Source organism: Salvia splendens, chromosome 21 (genome assembly GCF_004379255.2).
Source record: "Salvia splendens isolate huo1 chromosome 21, SspV2, whole genome shotgun sequence".
Classification (NCBI taxonomy): Eukaryota; Viridiplantae; Streptophyta; class Magnoliopsida; order Lamiales; family Lamiaceae; genus Salvia; species Salvia splendens.
The window spans coordinates 9,974,910-9,993,824 of NC_056052.1; the positions used below are offsets into that span (position 1 = coordinate 9,974,910).

General features: G+C 36.4%; 1 protein-coding gene and 2 pseudogenes across 1 annotated transcript; all 3 read right to left on the reverse strand.

Moving 5' to 3' along the window:
- Positions 1 to 868: 868 nt before the first annotated feature.
- LOC121784207 lies at positions 869 to 5,916 on the reverse strand (annotated as a pseudogene).
- Positions 5,917 to 6,778: 862 nt separating this feature from the next.
- Positions 6,779 to 9,083, reverse strand: LOC121784208 (annotated as a pseudogene).
- An 858-nt stretch (positions 9,084 to 9,941) lies between these two features.
- Positions 9,942 to 18,266, reverse strand: LOC121784209. The gene is made up of 4 exons (XM_042182374.1): positions 18,244 to 18,266; positions 18,037 to 18,153; positions 17,802 to 17,955; positions 9,942 to 10,142 (listed from the first exon to the last, which is right to left on the reverse strand). The coding sequence occupies exons 1-4, from the start codon at positions 18,264 to 18,266 to the stop codon at positions 10,011 to 10,013; spliced, it is 426 nt and encodes a 141-aa protein (XP_042038308.1). The 3' UTR covers positions 9,942 to 10,010.
- Between the last annotated feature and the right edge of the window lie 649 nt (positions 18,267 to 18,915).

Below are 18,915 nucleotides of genomic sequence, written 5' to 3' on the forward strand. Positions count from 1 at the left end.
TGGTGGCTGCAGTCGCCGGACCGGAGGGGTTGCGGTCGCGGTCGCAGTCGCGGCGGAGGATGAGGGTTTTGGATTTGGGGGTATGTTTTGATTATTTAATTTATTGTTGGAAAAAATGCATTTTGTAATAAAAGTATGTTAAGAAAATAAAATCATTTTTTATATTTGTTGATGAATATATATAAAATGCATTCTTGCCAACAATAAATTAAACAATCAAAACATACCCCTAAATCCAAAACCCTCATCCGTCGCGGAGACCGCGACCGCAACCCCTCCGCTTTTTCTTTTTTAACTCTATTTTGCTACATGATTTTTGTGAGATGTCATTGCAGTGATAAGATTTATGAGTAGCATTAATTCAGGATAACTTTTATGGGACAAACGGAGGTGATAGATGGATTTCTTAAAAAAGAAACAAGAAACAAGAACAAGATACAACTAATTGCGCTTCATTCGGGCTACGCCTACGGGCCTAATCAACACAATTTGGTTCGTCTAGCCCGAAACCCAAAGTATCCTAAAATGAATTCAAATTTGAAGCAAGAGTGGGACAAATTTGAGATATTTTCTTTTTGTAGTATAATTATTATTGTGCAAAACTTAGAAAAGACAAATTACTAGCTCTGCAAAAGCACAAAAAAATAACTTGACATTGATGTAGTAATTGGTTCTTGAGAGTTCAGTTGTTAATTTGATGTCACTATGCAAAATTTCACACTACCATCTTCCTTCTTATACTAACTAGAATTCATGGCTAATGCTCTAAAGAAATTAAACAGAGGTGGTACAAGAAGTATACTATGTAGTATGGTTAAGGCTCGGTCTCTTCTTCTTCTTCTTGCCCTTCGCCATCCCCTTCAGCAGCCTATTCAGGCTCAGTCTCTTCTTCTTCCCCCTCAGCAGCTTCCTCGTTCGCTTCATCCACCTGAGACGGATGAGGTGGCAATATCCTAGAGATAGTCTCTACAAGCTCTTCAGCCTTATATTCCATACACGACTTACATTCCTCGATGAGCTGGCGAAAGGGGAAAAAATAAAATAAACAAGCAAGAATATGTTAGAAACCAACTCATAAAATTACGATATTGGATTTCTAAGACTGTCTGTTACAGAAGAGCCCAGATAACAACATCATGGAACGAATTATTCAAACATTGTCTTGTTATATTCCAAAAGAAACCAACTCATAAAATTACCACAGGATGTCCCAATCCCACATCATTGTTGTGAAAGTTTTCTAGATGTTTAGGAAAAAACATGGACAACCCAACTTGAATGTTTTTCGTTTACATTTCCTCCATTTCTATTGAGAATTACTATATCAATCCGAATACTGATATAGAATTACTGATGGCTCAAAATTTAACCTAAACACGTCACTATCTTGTGATCAGGAATACAAATACTGAAAAGAACTTAACAGTTCACCAGCTTACCATTTGGTATTTGAATCTACAAGTTATCCTAACATTTGAATCAGATATGCTAAGCTGATTCAGTTTCAAGAGCACCCCCCTGAATTTCATTAGACTGCTTATTAGTGAACATTACATTGTATGCGCACAACTGAGTATAACTCCACTTTACAAAAGTCGACATATTTTATTTAGCAATACCCCTTTCTTAGCGTAATAATTCTAGGTAATGATCATACTCGAGACTCCATGCAACAAAGCACATGAAATCATAAATAATATCCCCTTCGTCTGCCAAAACCTAACACGTTTTGCCATTTTGGGGTGTCCGCCATTTAAAGACAGATTTACCTTTTTCCACTTTTAGTAACCTTATACTCCACTTACTCATTCCGCTCTCATTCTACAATAAAATAAATATATAAAAATGAGACTCACATTCCACTAACGTTTTTACTCATTTTCTTTATAAAGTCAAACAATTTTTTAAAACCCGCACCGAGTCAAAATGTGTCTTTAATTGGCGGACTGTAACACCCCGAAAATTTGTGACTTATTTTATTTTATTGATGTGGATGTTGAATGGGAAATGCTTTTATGAAATTTAATTTATATGTGATTTAGTTTATTATGTGAAATTAGTTGTTGTGAGTTATGTGAAATATTGTGATTAAATTTTCAATGTGTGAATTAAATTAAATGGGATCATGCATAATTATTCTAGCCATTTTATCGGAATTTTCGGCCCTCCTATTTATTGGAAATAATATTTTCTTTCTTGGATTTAATTAATTGCTTTGTGATATTTATCCAAATTAAATCCAAACCAAACTGTCCTCATTTTATTCTACATGATTTTCGACCCCTTGGCCATCCCTTGATATTTCGAAATCTCCTATTAATTGGGAGAAGAAATTATATTTGTAGATTTTATTGATATCTTGTTTATCTCTTTCCTTGAATTAAAATCCAATTAAATCTTACCATATCTTGCCAAATCTCTCCATATCCTATTTTAATTAGGATTTGATTCTTTCTTTCCCTATAATACACGGCTCTTTTCCTCTCCTCACTCCCACACGTTTTTCCCTCTCCTCCCTCTCTTCATCCTCTCCAAAATTCCTTCCATCATTGTTCTTACATCCATTAGAGTTGGATTTTCAAGAGTTCCCGACGAATCGCGTCAATACTTGCTTCTACCGTTTGATTTTTGATTCAAGAAGGTATAACTAAAATCTTTTCCTCATCTTTTCCATTGAAACCTTGTTCTTGATTCCCTCATGCATATAGTGAGTGTAGGAATCATAGATCGCGTAATTAATCGGTGGGAATTTGTGTTTTGTATGAGGAGAATTGTGAATATGCGATTTTGAATGAATATGTGTGAAGTTTGAATGATTCATTGGTGAATGATGTGTGATTATATGAGAACATGATTGTGAGAACCTTTGAAGCATGTTTGTGTGTGGGGAGCATGAAAATTTGTGTTTGGATGAATGAGGAAGAAACCCTAATTTCGAAATTTGGAGACCTGAAAACTGTGGTGTTCGGACAGTGGATTCCGACGTGTGTTTGACTGACCAAACGATCTTATTTTGGTACGAATTTTTAACTGAGTAAACTTAAAGGTGTTTTCTGTGTTGTGTGTAAATTTCAGCCCCCTTTGACGAAAGATGAATGTTTAATGAATTTTTTAAGTCGGCTGCGCAATTCTGCCAGAAACTTGTATTCTCGCCCAGAATGTTTCGTTTTTTATTTGACCGACCAAATGGCCTCATTTTGATGTGAATTTTGAACTGAAGTAAATTTGAAGTGTCTTCTGTGTTTTGTGAAAATTTCAGCCTCATTGGACATAGGATGAATTATTGGTAAATTTTTCAATTAAACTGCGCAGTGCCGCCAAAATTTTTGTGTTCCGACCAAAGAGTTTCATTGTTGTTTTGACTGACCAAATGACATGATTTTGGTGTGAAATTTTAAAGGGATGAATGTGTCTACTGTGTTGTGACCAAATTTTAGCTTCATATAAGGTCGGATGGATTTTTGGTGATTTTTACAAACCAACTCCACAGTTCTGCCAGATTTATTGCTACGTTAAAATATCATTTGTTGCCAAGTTGGGTGAATTATATGATGCATGTATGACTAAGGAATATATCCTATGACGTGATTATGTGTGATACGTTGAGAAATATTATGGCATGTTTTCCTTATGTTGATGAATGTTGGGATGAGTAATTTAAGAGAACGATGAAAGGAACGATAGGACATGCATGATAATGTGAATTCATGGAAGGCTGATTTGTGTTGTGATGTTGGCAAGGGTTATTGTGTGTATGTGATCACAAGGTACGATGTTGCCTCAAGTTGGATATTGAATTGTTTAAGCAAACGAGGTGGGCTTTCTTTTACTAAACTCTTTTATTTTTTCAAAGTATGATTGTGGAGCTATAAGGGTGGTTTAAAGTGTTATATCATGCCATGATTGTTTTGATGTTGAGATTGTTGCTTGATGCCTAGTTCGTTTGAGCTTGCTCCGTTAGGCTATAGGGCTATGTTGAGGTTGTGCTTGATGCCTAGTTCGTTTGAGCTTGCTCCGTTAGGCTATAGGGCTATGCTGAGATTGTGCTTGATGCCTAGTTTGTGAGTTCGCTCCATTAGGCTATAGGGCTATGATAAACGAATTCGGGTGTGAGTAGGGCCGCAAACCCTATCAGGCTGTGTACACAGGTGGGATCGGGAGCCGTCCTTGCAAGTCGGCCGGTCTCGTGGGCGAATAGTGTGGCCACACTTTCATCGCACTATGGTAAGAGGATGTGAATGATTGATTGTTGAGAAAGTGGGAGATTATTTTGTCGGGCCAGACTATGAAAATGTTTTTGTGTTCTCGATGATATTTCTTAACTACGTATAAAACTCGAGATCACTGGTATGGATGACATAACTGTTTTAAATTGTTTTCGGCATGAACCCATTGAGTACAACAAGTACTCAGCCCTGCATATGTTTTCCCTATGTGCAGGTTGAGCGGGATGTTGCAGCGGATGTTGAGTGAGCTTTAGGAATTCCCGGATGCATCGTGTCTTCATACATGGGCGTCATCCTATGACTCTCCTTTGATACTTGTATTTCCGCTGCCGTGTTTCGAATCGTTCTTGTTAAAGTCTTTCGTTTTGCCCCACACTATTTTTTGACATTATTTACCTTGAGATATTAACCCGCTCCTTAATTATTTAATCGATTAAAACTCTTCTTTTGAAGCTTTGTTTAAGATGTTGTCTTTCATTGCTTTCCCATTCTTCTTCCCTGCTCATTCGTCCCTTCCCTAGTCACGATTTCCCCGTCTTTACTATCCTTAGTGAGGGCAGTCGTGACACAGACGGAAGGATTAATTCGGTGGAGCTAGCCATTGTTAATCTAAAGTTCAAGTGTGAAGTGTGAACATCCAATCACCAAACCCCATATGTTCCTCAAAATTAAACTGAGGATATGTAAAATTTGCCATGGTGGTGTAACTGCATCCATTGAAAACAGAGTAACCTAAACCACAACAAATGGACAAGATACCAGATTGTCCTAAACTGATTCCAGTAATTTATCTGAAATAAAATACTCCAGACTCCAGGTGACAAAGCAAATGAGATCATAAATAATAATTGGTTTAGCTAGCCAATGTGAATCTAAAGTTCAAGTGTAAGGCATCAGAAACAAATTTCCAAACCACTGATTTCCCTCAAAATTAAACTGAGATAGATGCAAAATTCGCAACAACACTAAACTGTATGAATTGAAAACAGAGTAACCTAAACAACAACACACAGACACGATACCAAAATCATCTTAAACTCATTCAGAATAACATCTTCACCTAGTATTTGAACCAAGGGTCACACTGATCAACCAATTTTCTGTATAACTTGGATAGGAAAACCCAACATAAGTGGACATACAACATTGATAAATATAATAATGTGGATAGCTCTTTATTGAAAAACAATGTAGGAATGACAATTCAACAACACAACAAAACATAAGGAACTCAATAACAAGAAATGATAGAGATTACCGGGAAAAGCTCAGGTTCATTTCTTGGTCTTATATTCAAAATATTAAGAATATCTGCCTTTGCAAGGTCAAATTTTTGGCACTCGGCAACAAAGTTATCGATAATTTCCCTTGTTTGATTGCAAGCAACAGTCCCCTCTAAATAATCAAAAACCTAAACGAAAAACAAAAGATATGAGAGATGCAATAAAGAAGTGGTAACATAAGTTGATGATCATAAATAGGAATCCCCAACCTTGAACTCAAATTGAGATACGGTTGCAATAGCTCACGAGGCATACTTTCCCGCCCCTCTTGATCTCAAGAGATCAAGCAATTCAAAATTAGTGTCAATTCTGAAATAAAGTAGAGAAAAAGGTAACTGCTTCATATGTTAATTCTCACTCTGTAAAAAGAGGAAATGTGTAGAAACTCTCTATACGTACATTTTCATCGATAGGATGCTCACTGCTTTGAGAGCTAAAACTTGTTTCAGTATATTATGAGCTGTGATTTGGTCGACCAGATTTGTGATGGTGGCTGCAGTCGCCGGAGCGGAGGGGTTGCGGTCGCAGTCGCGGCGGCGAATGAGGGTTTTGGATTTCGGGGTATGTTTTGATTGTTTAATTTATTGTTGGAAAAAATGCAAAAGTATGTTAAGAAAATAAAATCATTTTTTATATTTGTTGATGAATATATACGAAATGAATTTTTTCCAACAATAAATTAAACAATCAAAACATACCCCCAAATCCAAAACCCTCATCCGCCGCCGCGACCGCGACCGCAACCCTTCTGCTTTTTCTTTTTTAACTCTCTTTTGCTACATGATTTTTGTGAGGTGTCGTTGTAGTGATAAGTTTTATGAGTAGCATTAATTCAGGATACCTTTTATGGGACAAAAGGAGGTGATAGATGGATTTCTTAAAAAAGAAACAAGAAACAAGAACAAGATACAACTAATTGCGCTTCATTCGGGCTACGCCTACGGGCCTAATCAACACAGTTTGGTCCATCTAGCCCGAAACCCAAAGTATCCTAAAATGAAATCAAATTTGTAGCAAGAGTGGGAAAAATTTGAGATATTTTCTTTTTGTAGTATAATTATTATTGTGCAAAACTTAGAAAAGAGAAATCACTAGCTTTGCAAAAGCAAAAAAAAAAATAACTTGACATTGATGTAGTAATTGGCTCTTGAGAGTTCTGTTGTTAATTTGATGTCACTGTGCAAAATTTCACACAACCATCTTCGTTCTTATACTAACTAGAATTCATGGCTAATGCTCTAAAGAAATTAAGCAGAGGTGGTAAAAGAATTACACTATGTAGTACGGTTTAGGCTCGGTCTCTTCTTCTTCTTCTTGCCCTTCCCCATCCCCTTCAGCAGCCTGTTCAGGCTCGGTCTCTTCTTCTTCCCCCTCAGCAGCTTCCTCGTTTGCTTCATCCACCTGAGACGGATGAGTTGGCAATATCCTAGTGATGGTCTCTACAAGCTCTTCAGCCTTATCTTCCATACGTGACTCGCATTCCTCGATGAGCTGCCGAAAGGGAAAAAAAGAAAATGAACAAGCAAGAATCTGTTAGACCATTATTAACAGCGCTCAGAAAGTACGATATTGGATTTCTAAGACAGTCTGTTAAAGAAAAGCCCAGGATAACAACATCATGGAACGAATTATTTAAACATTGTCTTGTTATATTCCAAAAGAAACCAACTAACAAAATTACAACGGGATGTCCCAATCCCACATCATTGTTGTGAAAGTTTTCTAGATGTTTAGAAAAAAACATGGACAACCCAACTTGAATGTTTTTCGTTTACATTTCCTCCATTTCTATTGATAATTACTATATGAATCTGAATCCTGATATAGACTTACTGATGGCTCAAAATTTAACCTAAACACATCACTATCTTGTGATCAGGAATACAAATACTGAAAAGAACTTAACAGTTCACCAGCTTACCATTTGGTATTTGAATCTACAAGTTATCCTAACATTTGAATCAGATATGCTAAGCTGATTAAGTTTCAAGAGCGCTCCCCCTGAATTTCATTAGACTGCTTATTAGTGAACATAACATTGTATGCACACAGCTGAGTATAACTCCACTTTACAAAACTCAACATCTTTTATTTAGCAATACCCCTTTCTTAGCGTAATAATTCTAGATAATGATCATAAATGAAATACTCGAGACTCCAGGCAACAAAGCACATGAAATCATAAATAATATCCCTTCCATCTACCAAAACCTAACACGTTTTGCCATTTTGGGGTGTCCGCCATTTAAAGACACATTTACCTTTTTTCCACTTTTAGTAACCTTATACTCCACTTACTCATTCCACTCTCATTCTACTATAAAACAAATATATAAAAATGAGACTAAAATCCACTAACTTTTTTACTCATTTTCTTTATAAATTCAAACAATTTCTTAAAACCCGCACCGAGTCAAAATGTGTCTTTAATTGACGGACGGAGGGATTAATTCGGTGGAACTAGCCAATGTTAATCTAAAGTTCAAGTGTGAAGTGTGAACATCAAATCACCAAACCCCTTATGTTCTTCAAAATTAAACTGAGGTATATGTAAAATTTGCCATGGTGGTGTAACTGCATGCATTGAAAACATAGTAACCTAAACAACAACAAATGGACAAGATACCAGATCGTCCTAAACTGATTCCAGTAATTTATATGAAATAAAATACTCCAGACTCCAGGTGACAAAGCAAATGAGATCATAAACAATAATTGGTGTAGCTAGCCAATGTGAATCTAAAGTTCAAGTGTAAGGCATCAAAAACAAATTTCCACACCACTGATTTCCCTCAAAATTAAACTGAGATAGATGCAAAATTCGCAACAGCACTAAACTGGATGTATTGAAAACAGAGTAACCTAAACAACAACAAACAGACACGATACCAAATCATCTTAAACTCATTCAGAATAACATCTTCACCTAGTATTTGAACCAAGGGTCACACTGATCAACCAATTTTCAGTATAACTTGGATAGGAAAACCCAACATAAGTGGACATACAACATTGATATATATAATGATGTGGATGGCTCTTTATTGAAAAACAATGTAGGAATGACAATTCAACAACACAACAAAACATAAGGAAGTCAATAACAAGAAATGATAGAGATTACCGGGAAAAACTAAAGTTCATTTCTTGGTCTTATATTCACAATATTAAGAATCTCTACCTTTGCAAGGTCAAATTTTTGGCACTCGGCAACAAAGTTATCGATAATTTCCCTTGTTTGATTGCAAGCAACAGTCCCCTCTAAATAATCAAAAACCTAAACGAAAAACAAAAGATATGAGAGATACAATAAAGAAGTGGTAACATAAGTTGATGATCATAAATAGGAATCCCCAACCTTGAACTCAGATTGAGATACGGTTGCAATAGCTGGCGAGGCATACTTTCCAGCCCCTCTTGATCTCAAGAGATCAAGCAAATCAAAATTAGTGAGAGCGTCGGCGCTAGCCTCAATTCTGAAATAAAGTAGAGAAAAAGGTAACTGCTTCATATGTTAATTCTCACTCTGTAAAAAGCGGAAATGTGTAGAAACTCTCTATACGTACATTTTCATCGATAGGATGCTCACTGCTATGAGAGCTAAAACTTGTTTCAGTATATTATGAGTTGTGATTTGGTCGACCAGATTTGTGATGGTGGCTGCAGTCGCCGGAGCGGAGGGGTTGCGGTCGCAGTCGCGGCGGTGGATGAGGGATTTGGATTTCGGGGTATGTTTTGATTGTTTAATTTATTGTTGGAAAAATGCAAAAGTATGTTAAGAAAATAAAATCATTTTTTATATTTGTTGATGAATATATACGAAATGAATTTTTTCCAACAATAAATTAAACAATCAAAACATACCCCCAAATCCAAAACCCTCATCCGCCGCCGCGACCGCGATCGCAACCCATCTGCTTTTTCTTTTTTAACTCTCTTTTGCTACATGATTTTGGTGAGGTGTCATTGCAGTGATAAGTTTTATGAGTAGCATTAATTCAGGATACCTTTTATGGGACAAAAGGAGGTGATAGATGGATTTCTTAAAAAAGAAACAAGAACAAGATACAACTAATTGCGCTTCATTCGGGCTACGCCTACGGGCCTAATCAACACAGTTTGGTCCGTCTAGCCCGAAACCCAAAGTATCCTAAAATGAAATCAAATTTGTAGCAAGAGTGGGACAAATATGAGATATTTTCTTTTTGTAGTATAATTATTATTGTGCAAAACTTAGAAAAGAGAAATCACTAGCTTTGCAAAAGCAAAAAAAATAACTTGATATTGATGTAGTAATTGGTTCTTGAGAGTTCAGTCACTGTGCAAAATTTCACACTACCATCTTCCTTCGTATACTAATTAGAATTCATGGCTAATGCTCTAAAGAAATTAAGCAGAGGTGGTAAAAGAAGTATACTATGTAGTATGGTTAAGGCTCGGTCTCTTCTTCTTCTTCTTGCCCTTCCCCATCCCCTTCAGCAGCCTGTTCAGGCTCGGTCTCTTATTCTTCCCCCTCAGCAGCTTCCTCGTTTACTTCATCCACCTGAGACGGATGAGGTGGCAATATCCTAGTGACGGTCTCTACAAGCTCTTCAGCCTTATCTTCCATACGTGACTCGCATTCCTCGATGAGCTGGCGAAAGGGAAAAAAACAAAATGAACAAGCAAGAATCTGTTAGACCATTAACAACGCTCAGAAAGTACAATATTGGATTTCTAAGACTGTCTATTAAAGAAGAGCCCAAGATAACAACATCATGGAACGAATTATTCAAACATTGTCTTGTTATATTCCAAAAGAAACCAACTAATAAAATTACCACGGGATGTCCCAATTCCACATCATTGTTGTGAAAGTTTTCTAGATGTTTAGAAAAAAACATGGACAACCCAACTTGAATGTTTTTCGTTTACATTTCCTCCATTTCTATTGATAATTACTATATGAATCCGAATCCTGATATAGACTTACTGATGGCTCAAAATTTAACCTAAACACATCACTATCTTGTGATCAGGAATACAAATACTGAAAAGAACTTAACAGTTCACCAGCTTATCATTTGGTATTTGAATCTACAAGTTATCCTAACATTTGAATCAGATATGCTAAGTTGATTCAGTTTCAAGAACGCCCCCCCCCCCCCTGAATTTCATTGGACTGCTTATTAGTGAACATTACATTGTATGCACAGAGCTGAGTATAACTCCACTTTACAAAAGTCGACATCTTTTATTTAGCAATACCCCTTTCTTAGCGTAATAATTCTAGGTAACGATCATAAATGAAATACTCGAGACTCTAGGTAACAAAGCACATGAAATCATAAATAATATCCCCTTCGTAAACCAAAACCTAACACGTTTTGCCATTTTGGGGTGTCCGCCATTTAAAGACACATTTACCTTTTTTCCACTTTTAGTTACCTTATACTCCACTTACTCATTTCACTCTCATTCTACTATAAAATAAATATATAAAAATGAGACTCACATTACACTAACCTTTTTACTCATTTCATTATAAAGTCAAACAATTTCTTAAAACCCGCACAGAGTCAAAATGTGTCTTTAATTGGCGGACGGAGGGATTAATTCTGTGGAGCTAGCCAATGTTAATCTAAAGTTCAAGTGTGAAGTGTGAACTTGTGACTAGGGAACTGACGAAGGAGCAGAGAAGAAGAAGAGGAAAGCAATGAAACACAACATCTTAAACAAAGCTTCAAAAGAAGAGTTTTAATCGATTAAACAATTAAGCAGCGGGTTAATATCTCAAGGTAAATAATGTCAAAAAGTAGTGTGGGGAAAACGAAAGACTTTAACAAGAACGATTCGAAACACGACAACGGAAAAACAAGTATCAAAGGAGAGTCATAGGATAACGCCCATGTATGAAGACACGACGCTTCTGGGAATTCCTAAAGCTCACTCAACATCCACCGCAACACCCCGCTCAACCTGCACATAAGGAAAACATATGCAGGGCTGAGTACTTGTTGTAACTCGAGTTTTATACGTAGTTAAGAAATATCACCGAGAACACAAAAATATTTTCATAGTCTGGCCAGACAAAACAATCTCCCCACTTTCTCATCAATCAATCAATCACATTCTCTTACCATAGTGTGATGAAAGTGTGGCCACACTATTCGCCCACGAGACCGGACGACTTGCAGGGACGGCTCCCGATCCCACCTGTGTACACAGCCTGATAGGGTTTGCGGCCCTACTCAGACCCGAATTCGTTTATCATAGCCCTATAGCCTAATGGACCGAACTCACAAACTAGGCATCAAGCACAATCTTAACATAGCTCTATAGCCTAACGGAGCAAGCTCAAACGAACTAGGCATCAAGCACAATCTCAACATAGCCCTATAGCCTAACGGAACAAGCTCAAACGAACTAGGCATCAGGCAACAATCTCAACAACAAAACAATCATGGTATGACATAACACTTTAAACCACCATTATAGCTCCACAATCATACTTTGGAAAATAAAAGAGTTTAGTAAAAGAAAGCCCACCTCGTTCGCTTAACAATTCAAAATCCAACTTATGGAAACTCTCATTCCTTGAGCTCACGTATACACAATCACCCTTGTCAACGATAACACAATCAACCTTCCATAAATTTATATTATCATGCATGTCCAATCGTTCCTTTTATCACTCCCTTAAATTACCCATCCCAACATTCTTCAACATAAGGAAAAACATGCCATAATATTTCTCAATGTATCACACATAATCACGTCATAGGATACATTCCTTAATCATAAATGCATCATATAATTCACCCTACTTGGCAACAAATGATATTTTAACGTAGCAACAAATCTGGCAGAACTGTGCAATTGGTTTGTAAAAATCACCAAAAATCCATCCGACCTCATATGAAGCTAAAATTGGGTCACAACACAGTAGACACATTCAAGTTCATCCCTTTAAAATTTCACACCAAAATCATGTCATTTGGTCAGTCAAAACAACAATGAAACTCTCTGGTCAGAACACAATAATTCTGGCAGCACTTCGCAGTTCAATTGAAAAATTTACCAAGGATTCATCCGATGTCCAATGAGGCTGAAATTTTCACAAAACACAGAAGGTCATTTGGTCAGTCAAACAGAATATGAAACGTTCGTGGCGAGAACACAAGTTTCTGGTAGAATTGCGCAGTCGACTTCAAAAATTTATTAAAAATTTATATTTCGTCAAAAGGGGCTGAAATTTACACACAACATAGAATACACCTTGAAGTTTACTCAGTTAAAAATTTGCACCAAAATAAGATCTTTTGGTGAGTCAAACACACGTCGGAATTCACTTTCCGAACACCACAGTTTTCAGGTCTCCCAATTTCAAAATTAGGGTTTCTTCCTCATTCATCCAAACACAAAATTTCATGCTCCACACACACAAACATGCTTCAAAAGGTTCTCATAATCATGTTCTCATATAATTACACATAATTCACAAATGAATCATTCAAACTTCACACATATTCATTCAAAATCGCATATTCACAATTCTCCTCATACAAAACACAAATTCCCACTGATTAATTATGCAATCTATGATTCATACACTCACTATATGCATGAGGGAATCAAGAACATGGTTTCAATGGAGAAGATGAGGAAAGATTTTAGTTATACCTTCCTGAATCAAAAATCAAACGGTAGAAGCAAGTATTGACGCGATTCGTCGGGAACTCTTGAAAATCCAACTCCAATTGATGCAAGAACGAGGATGGAAGGAATTTGGAGAGGATGAAGAGAGGGAGGAGAGGGAAAACGTGTGGGAGAGAGGAGAGGAAAAGAGGCGTGTATTATAGGGAAAGAAAGAATCAAATCCTAATTAAAATAGGATATGGAGAGATTTGGCAAGATATGGTAAGATTTAATTGGATTTTATTTCAAGGAAAGAGATAAACAAGATATCAATTAAATCTACAAAAATAATTTTTCCTCCTAATTAATAGGAGATTTCGAAATATCAAGGGATGGCCAAGGGGTCGAAAATCATGTAGAATAAAATAGGGACAATTTGGTTTGGATTTAATTTGGATAAATATCCCAAAGCAATTAATTAAATCCAAGAAAGAAAGTATTATTTCCAGTAAATAGGAGGGCCAAAATTTCAAGGGATGGCCAAGGGGTCGAAAATCATGTAGAATAAAATAGGGACAATTTGGTTCTAGATTAATTATGCATGATCCCATTTAATTTAATTCACACATTAAAAATTTAATCACATTATTTCACGTAACTCACAACAACTAATTTCACATAATAAACTCAATCACATAGAAATTTAATTTCATAAAAGCATTTCCCATTCAACATCCACATCAATAACATAAAATAAGTCACAAATTTTTGGGGTGTTACATCCTTCCCCTCTTAAAAGAAATTTCGTCCCGAAATTTAGTCGTCCTACATAAATAATTCGGGGTACTTTCACACATACCTAGGACATCATGCCAATCATGCTCATCTTCCGCATAATCATACCATCACATTATCATACCATCACATTATCATATTCACACATGTATACTCTTGCCAAAACATCCTTATCAAATCATCGTCAATTTCATATTCCTCCAATAACTTAAAACATACCTCACATTCTTTTGGTTGAGCGTGATGCTTCGGATGTTGAGCCTTCGTGACACTTTTAGTCTATGGGTACTAATCTAGACTTAATCTGAAAAAAGACTCTCGGACCAGAGCGCAAGAACGAAGCTCTGATACCACTTTGTCACGACCGCCCTCACTAAGGATAGTAAAGACGGGGAAATCGTGACTAGGGAAGGGACGAATGAGCAGGGAAGAAGAAGAGGAAAGCAATGAAACACAACATCTTAAACAAAGCTTCAAAAGAAGAGTTTTAATCGATTAAACAATTAAGCAGCCGGTTAATATCTCAAGGTAAATAATGTCAAAAAGTAGTGTGGAGTAAAACGAAAGACTTTAACAAAAACGATTCGAAACACGGCAGTGGAAAAACAAGTATCAAAGGAGAGTCATAGGATAACGCCCATGTATGAAGACACGACGCATCCGGGAATTCCTAAAGCTCACTCAACATCCGCCGCAACATCCCGCTCAACCTGCACATAGGGAAACATATGTAGGGCTGAGTACTTGTTGTACTCAGTGGGCTCATGCCGAAAACATTTTATAACAGTTATGTTATCCATACCAGTGAACTCGAGTTTTATACGTAGTTAAGAAATATCATCAAGTATTACAAAAACATTTTCTTAGTCTGGCCAGAGAAAACAATCTCCCCACTTTCTCATCAATCAATCAATCAATCAATCACATCCTCTTACCATAGTGTGATGAATGTGTGACCACACTATTCGCCCACGAGACCGGCCGACTTGCAGGGACGGCTCCCGATCCCACCTGTGACATAGCCGGATAGGGTTTGCGGCCCTACTCTGACCCGAATTCGTTTATCATAGCCCTATAGCCTAATGGAGCGAACTCACAAACTAGGCATCAAGCACAATCTCAACATAGCTCTATAGCCTAACGGAGCAAGCTCAAACGAACTAGGCATCAAGCAGTATCTCAACATAGCCCTATAGCCTAACGGAGCAAGCTCAAACGAACTAGGCTGCAGGCAACAATCTCAACAACAAAACAATCATTGCATGACATAACAATTTAAACCACCCTTACAGCTCCACAATCATACTTTGGAAAATAAAAGAGTTTAGTAAAAGAAAACCCACCTCGTTTGCTTAACAATTCAAAATCCAACTTATTGCAACTCTCGTTCCTCGAGCTCACGTATACACAATCACCCTTGTCAACAATAACACAATCAGCCTTCCATAAATTTATATTATCATGCATGTCTTATCGTTCCTTTTATCACTCCCTTAAATTACCCATCCCAATATTCATCAACATAAGGAAAAACATGCCATAATATTTCTCAACGTATCACACATAATCACGTCATAGGATACATTCCTTAATCATACATGCATCATATAATTCACCCTACTTGGCAACAAATGATATTTTAACGTAGCAACAAATCTGGCAGAACTATGCAATTGGTTTGTAAAAATCACCAAAAATCCATCCGACCTCATATGAAGCTAAAATTGGGTCACAACACAGTAGATACATTCATGTTCATCCCTTTAAAATTTCACACCAAAATCATGTCATTTGGTCAGTCAAAACGACAATGAAACTCTCAGGTCGGAACACAAATATTCTGGCAGCCTAGAATCATGTCGTTTGAGCTTGCAGTTCAATTGAAACATTTACCAAGAATTCATCCGATGTCCAATGAGGCTGAAATATTCACAAAACACAGAAGACACTTCAAATTGTCATCTAGTTCAAGAATCACATAAAATGGAGGTCATTTGGTCGGTCAAACAGAATACAAAACGTTCTGGGCGAGAACATAAGTTTCTGGCAGAATTGCGCAGTCGACTTCAAAACTTTATTAAAAATTCATATTTCGTCAAAGGGGGCTGAAATTTACACATAACATAGAAAACACCTTGAAGTTTACTCAGTTAAAAACTCGCACCAAAATAAGATCGTTTGGTCAGTCAAACACACGTCGGAATTCACTATCCGAACACCACAGTTTTCAGGTCTCCCAATTTCGAAATTAGGGTTTCTTTGTCATTCATCCAAACACAAATTTTCATGCTCCACACACACAAACATGCTTCAAAAGGTTCTCATAATCATATTCTCATATAATTACACATCATTCACCAATGAATCATTCAAACTTCACACATATTCATTCAAAATCGCATATTCACAATTCTCCTCATAACAAAACACAAATTCCCACTGATTAATTATGCAATCTATGATTCCTACACTCACTATATGGTTTCAATGGAGAAGATGGTTCAATGGAGAAGATGAGGAAAGATGAGGAATCAAGAACATGGTTTCAATGGAGAAGATGAGGAAAGATTTTAGTTATACCTTCTTGAATCAAAAATCAAACGGTAGAAGCAAGTATTGACGCGATTCGTCGGGAACTCTTGAAAATCCAACTCCAATTGATGCAAGGACAAGGATGGAAGGAATTTTGGAGAGGATGAAGAGAGGAAGGAGAGGGAAAACGTGTGGGAGAGAGGAGAGGAAAAGAGGCGTGTATTATAGGGAAAGAAAGAATCAAATCCTAATTAAAATAGGATATGGAGAGATTTGACAAGAGATGGTAAGATTTAATTAGATTTTAATTCAAGGATAGAGATAAACATGATATCAATTAAATCTACAAAAATTATTTTTCCTCCTAATTAATAGGAGATTTCGAAATATCAAGGGATGGCCAAGGGGTCGAAAATCATGTAGAATAAAATAGGGACAATTTGATTTGGATTTAATTTGTATAAACATCCCAAAGCAATTAATTAAATTCAAGAAAGAAAGTATTATTTCCAATTAATAGGAGGGCCGAAAATTCCAATAAAATGGCTAGAATAATTATGCATGATCCCATTTAATTTAATTCACACATGGAAAATTTAATCACATTATTTCACACAACTCACAACAACTAATTTCACATAATAAACCCAATCACATAGAAATTTAATTTCATAAAAGCATTTCCCATTCAACATCCACATCAATAAGATAAAATAAGTCACAAATTTTCGGGGAGTTACACCTGATGTTCCTCAAAATTAAACTGAGGTATATGTAAAATTTGCCATGGTGGTGTAACTGCATGCATTGAAAACAGAGTAACCTAAACAACAACAAATGGACAAGATATCAGATCGTCCTAAACTGATTCCAGTAATTTATCAGAAATAAAATACTCCAGACTCCAGGTGTCAAAGCAAATGAGATCAAAAATAATAATTGGTTTAGCTAGCCAATGTGAATCTAAAGTTCAAGTGTAAGGCATCAGAAACAAATTTCCAAACCACTTATTTCCCTCAAAATTAAACTGAGATAGATGCAAAATCCGCAACAGCACTAAACTGTATGTATTGAAAACAAAGTAACCTACACAACAACAAACAGACACGATACCAAATCATCTTAAACTCATTCAGAATAACATCTTCACCTAGTATTTGAACCATGGGTCACACTGATCAACCAATTTTCAGTATAACTTGGATAGGAAAACCCAACAAAAGTGGACATACAACATTGAAAAATATAATGATGTGGATGGCTCTTCATTGAAAAACAATGTAGGAATGACAATTCAACAACACAACAAAACATAAGGAACTCAATAACAAGAAATGATAGAGATTACCGGGAAAAGCTCAGGTTCATTTCTTGGTCTTGTATTCACAATATTAAGAATCTCTGCCTTTGCAAGGTCAAATTCTTGGTACTCGGCAACAAAGTTATCGATAATTTCCCTTGATTGATTCCAAGCAACAGTCCCCTCTAAATAATCAAAAACCAAAACGAAAAACAAAAGATATGAGAGATGCAATAAAGAAGTGGTAACATAAGTTGATGATCATAAATAGGAATCCCCAACCTTGAACTCAGATTGAGATACGGTTGCAATAGCTCGTGAGGCATACTTTCCAGCCCCTTTTGATCTCAAGAGATCAAGCAATTCAGAATTGGTGAGAGCGCCGACGCTAGCCTCAATTCTGAAATAAAGTAGAAAAAAAGGTAACTGCTTCATATGTTAATTCTCACTCTGTAAAAAGCGGAAATGTGTAGAGACTCTCTATACGTACATTTTCATCGATAGGATGCTCATTGCTTTGAGAGCTAAAACTTGTATCAGTATATTATGAGCTGTGATTTGGTCGACTAGATTTGTGATGGTGGCTGCAGTCGCCGGAGTGGAGGGGTTGCGGTCGCGGTCGCGGTGGCGGATGAGGGTTTTGGATTTGGGGTATGTTTTGATTGTTTAATTTATTGTTGGAAAAAATGCATTTCGTATATATTCATCAACAAATATAAAAAATGATTTTATTTTCTTAACATACTTTTTGTGAAATGATTTTATTTTCTTAACATACTTTTTTTACACAAAAAGTATGTTAAGAAAATAAAATGTAAAAAAAGTATGTTAAGAAAATAAAATCATTTTTTATATTTGTTGATGAATATATACAAAATGCATTTTTCCTTCAATAAATTAAACAATCAAAACATACCCCCAAATCCAAAACCCTCATCCGCCGCCCCAAACCGAGACTGCAACCCCTCTGCTTTTTCTTTTTTAACTCTCTTTTGCTATATGATTTTTGTGAGGTGTCATTGCAGTAGCATTAATTCAGGATACCTTTTATGGGACAAAAGGAGGTGATAGATGGATTTCTTAAAAAAGAAACAAGAAACAAGAACAAGATACAACTAATTCGGGTTGCGCCTACGGGCCTAATCAACACAATTTGGTCCGT

What these genes read in the sequence shown, in the direction of transcription:
- LOC121784209 (XM_042182374.1), bottom strand. Translation starts at nt 18,266, where the DNA reads ATGAGCATCCTATCGATGAAAAT. An exon ending in AGCATCCTATCGATGAAAAT is followed by an intron (nt 18,154 to 18,243) that starts GTACGTATAGAG and finishes ACTTTATTTCAG; the next exon opens with AATTGAGGCTAGCGTCGGCG. An exon ending in GTATCTCAATCTGAGTTCAA is followed by an intron (nt 17,956 to 18,036) that starts GGTTGGGGATTC and finishes GTTTTTCGTTTT; the next exon opens with GGTTTTTGATTATTTAGAGG.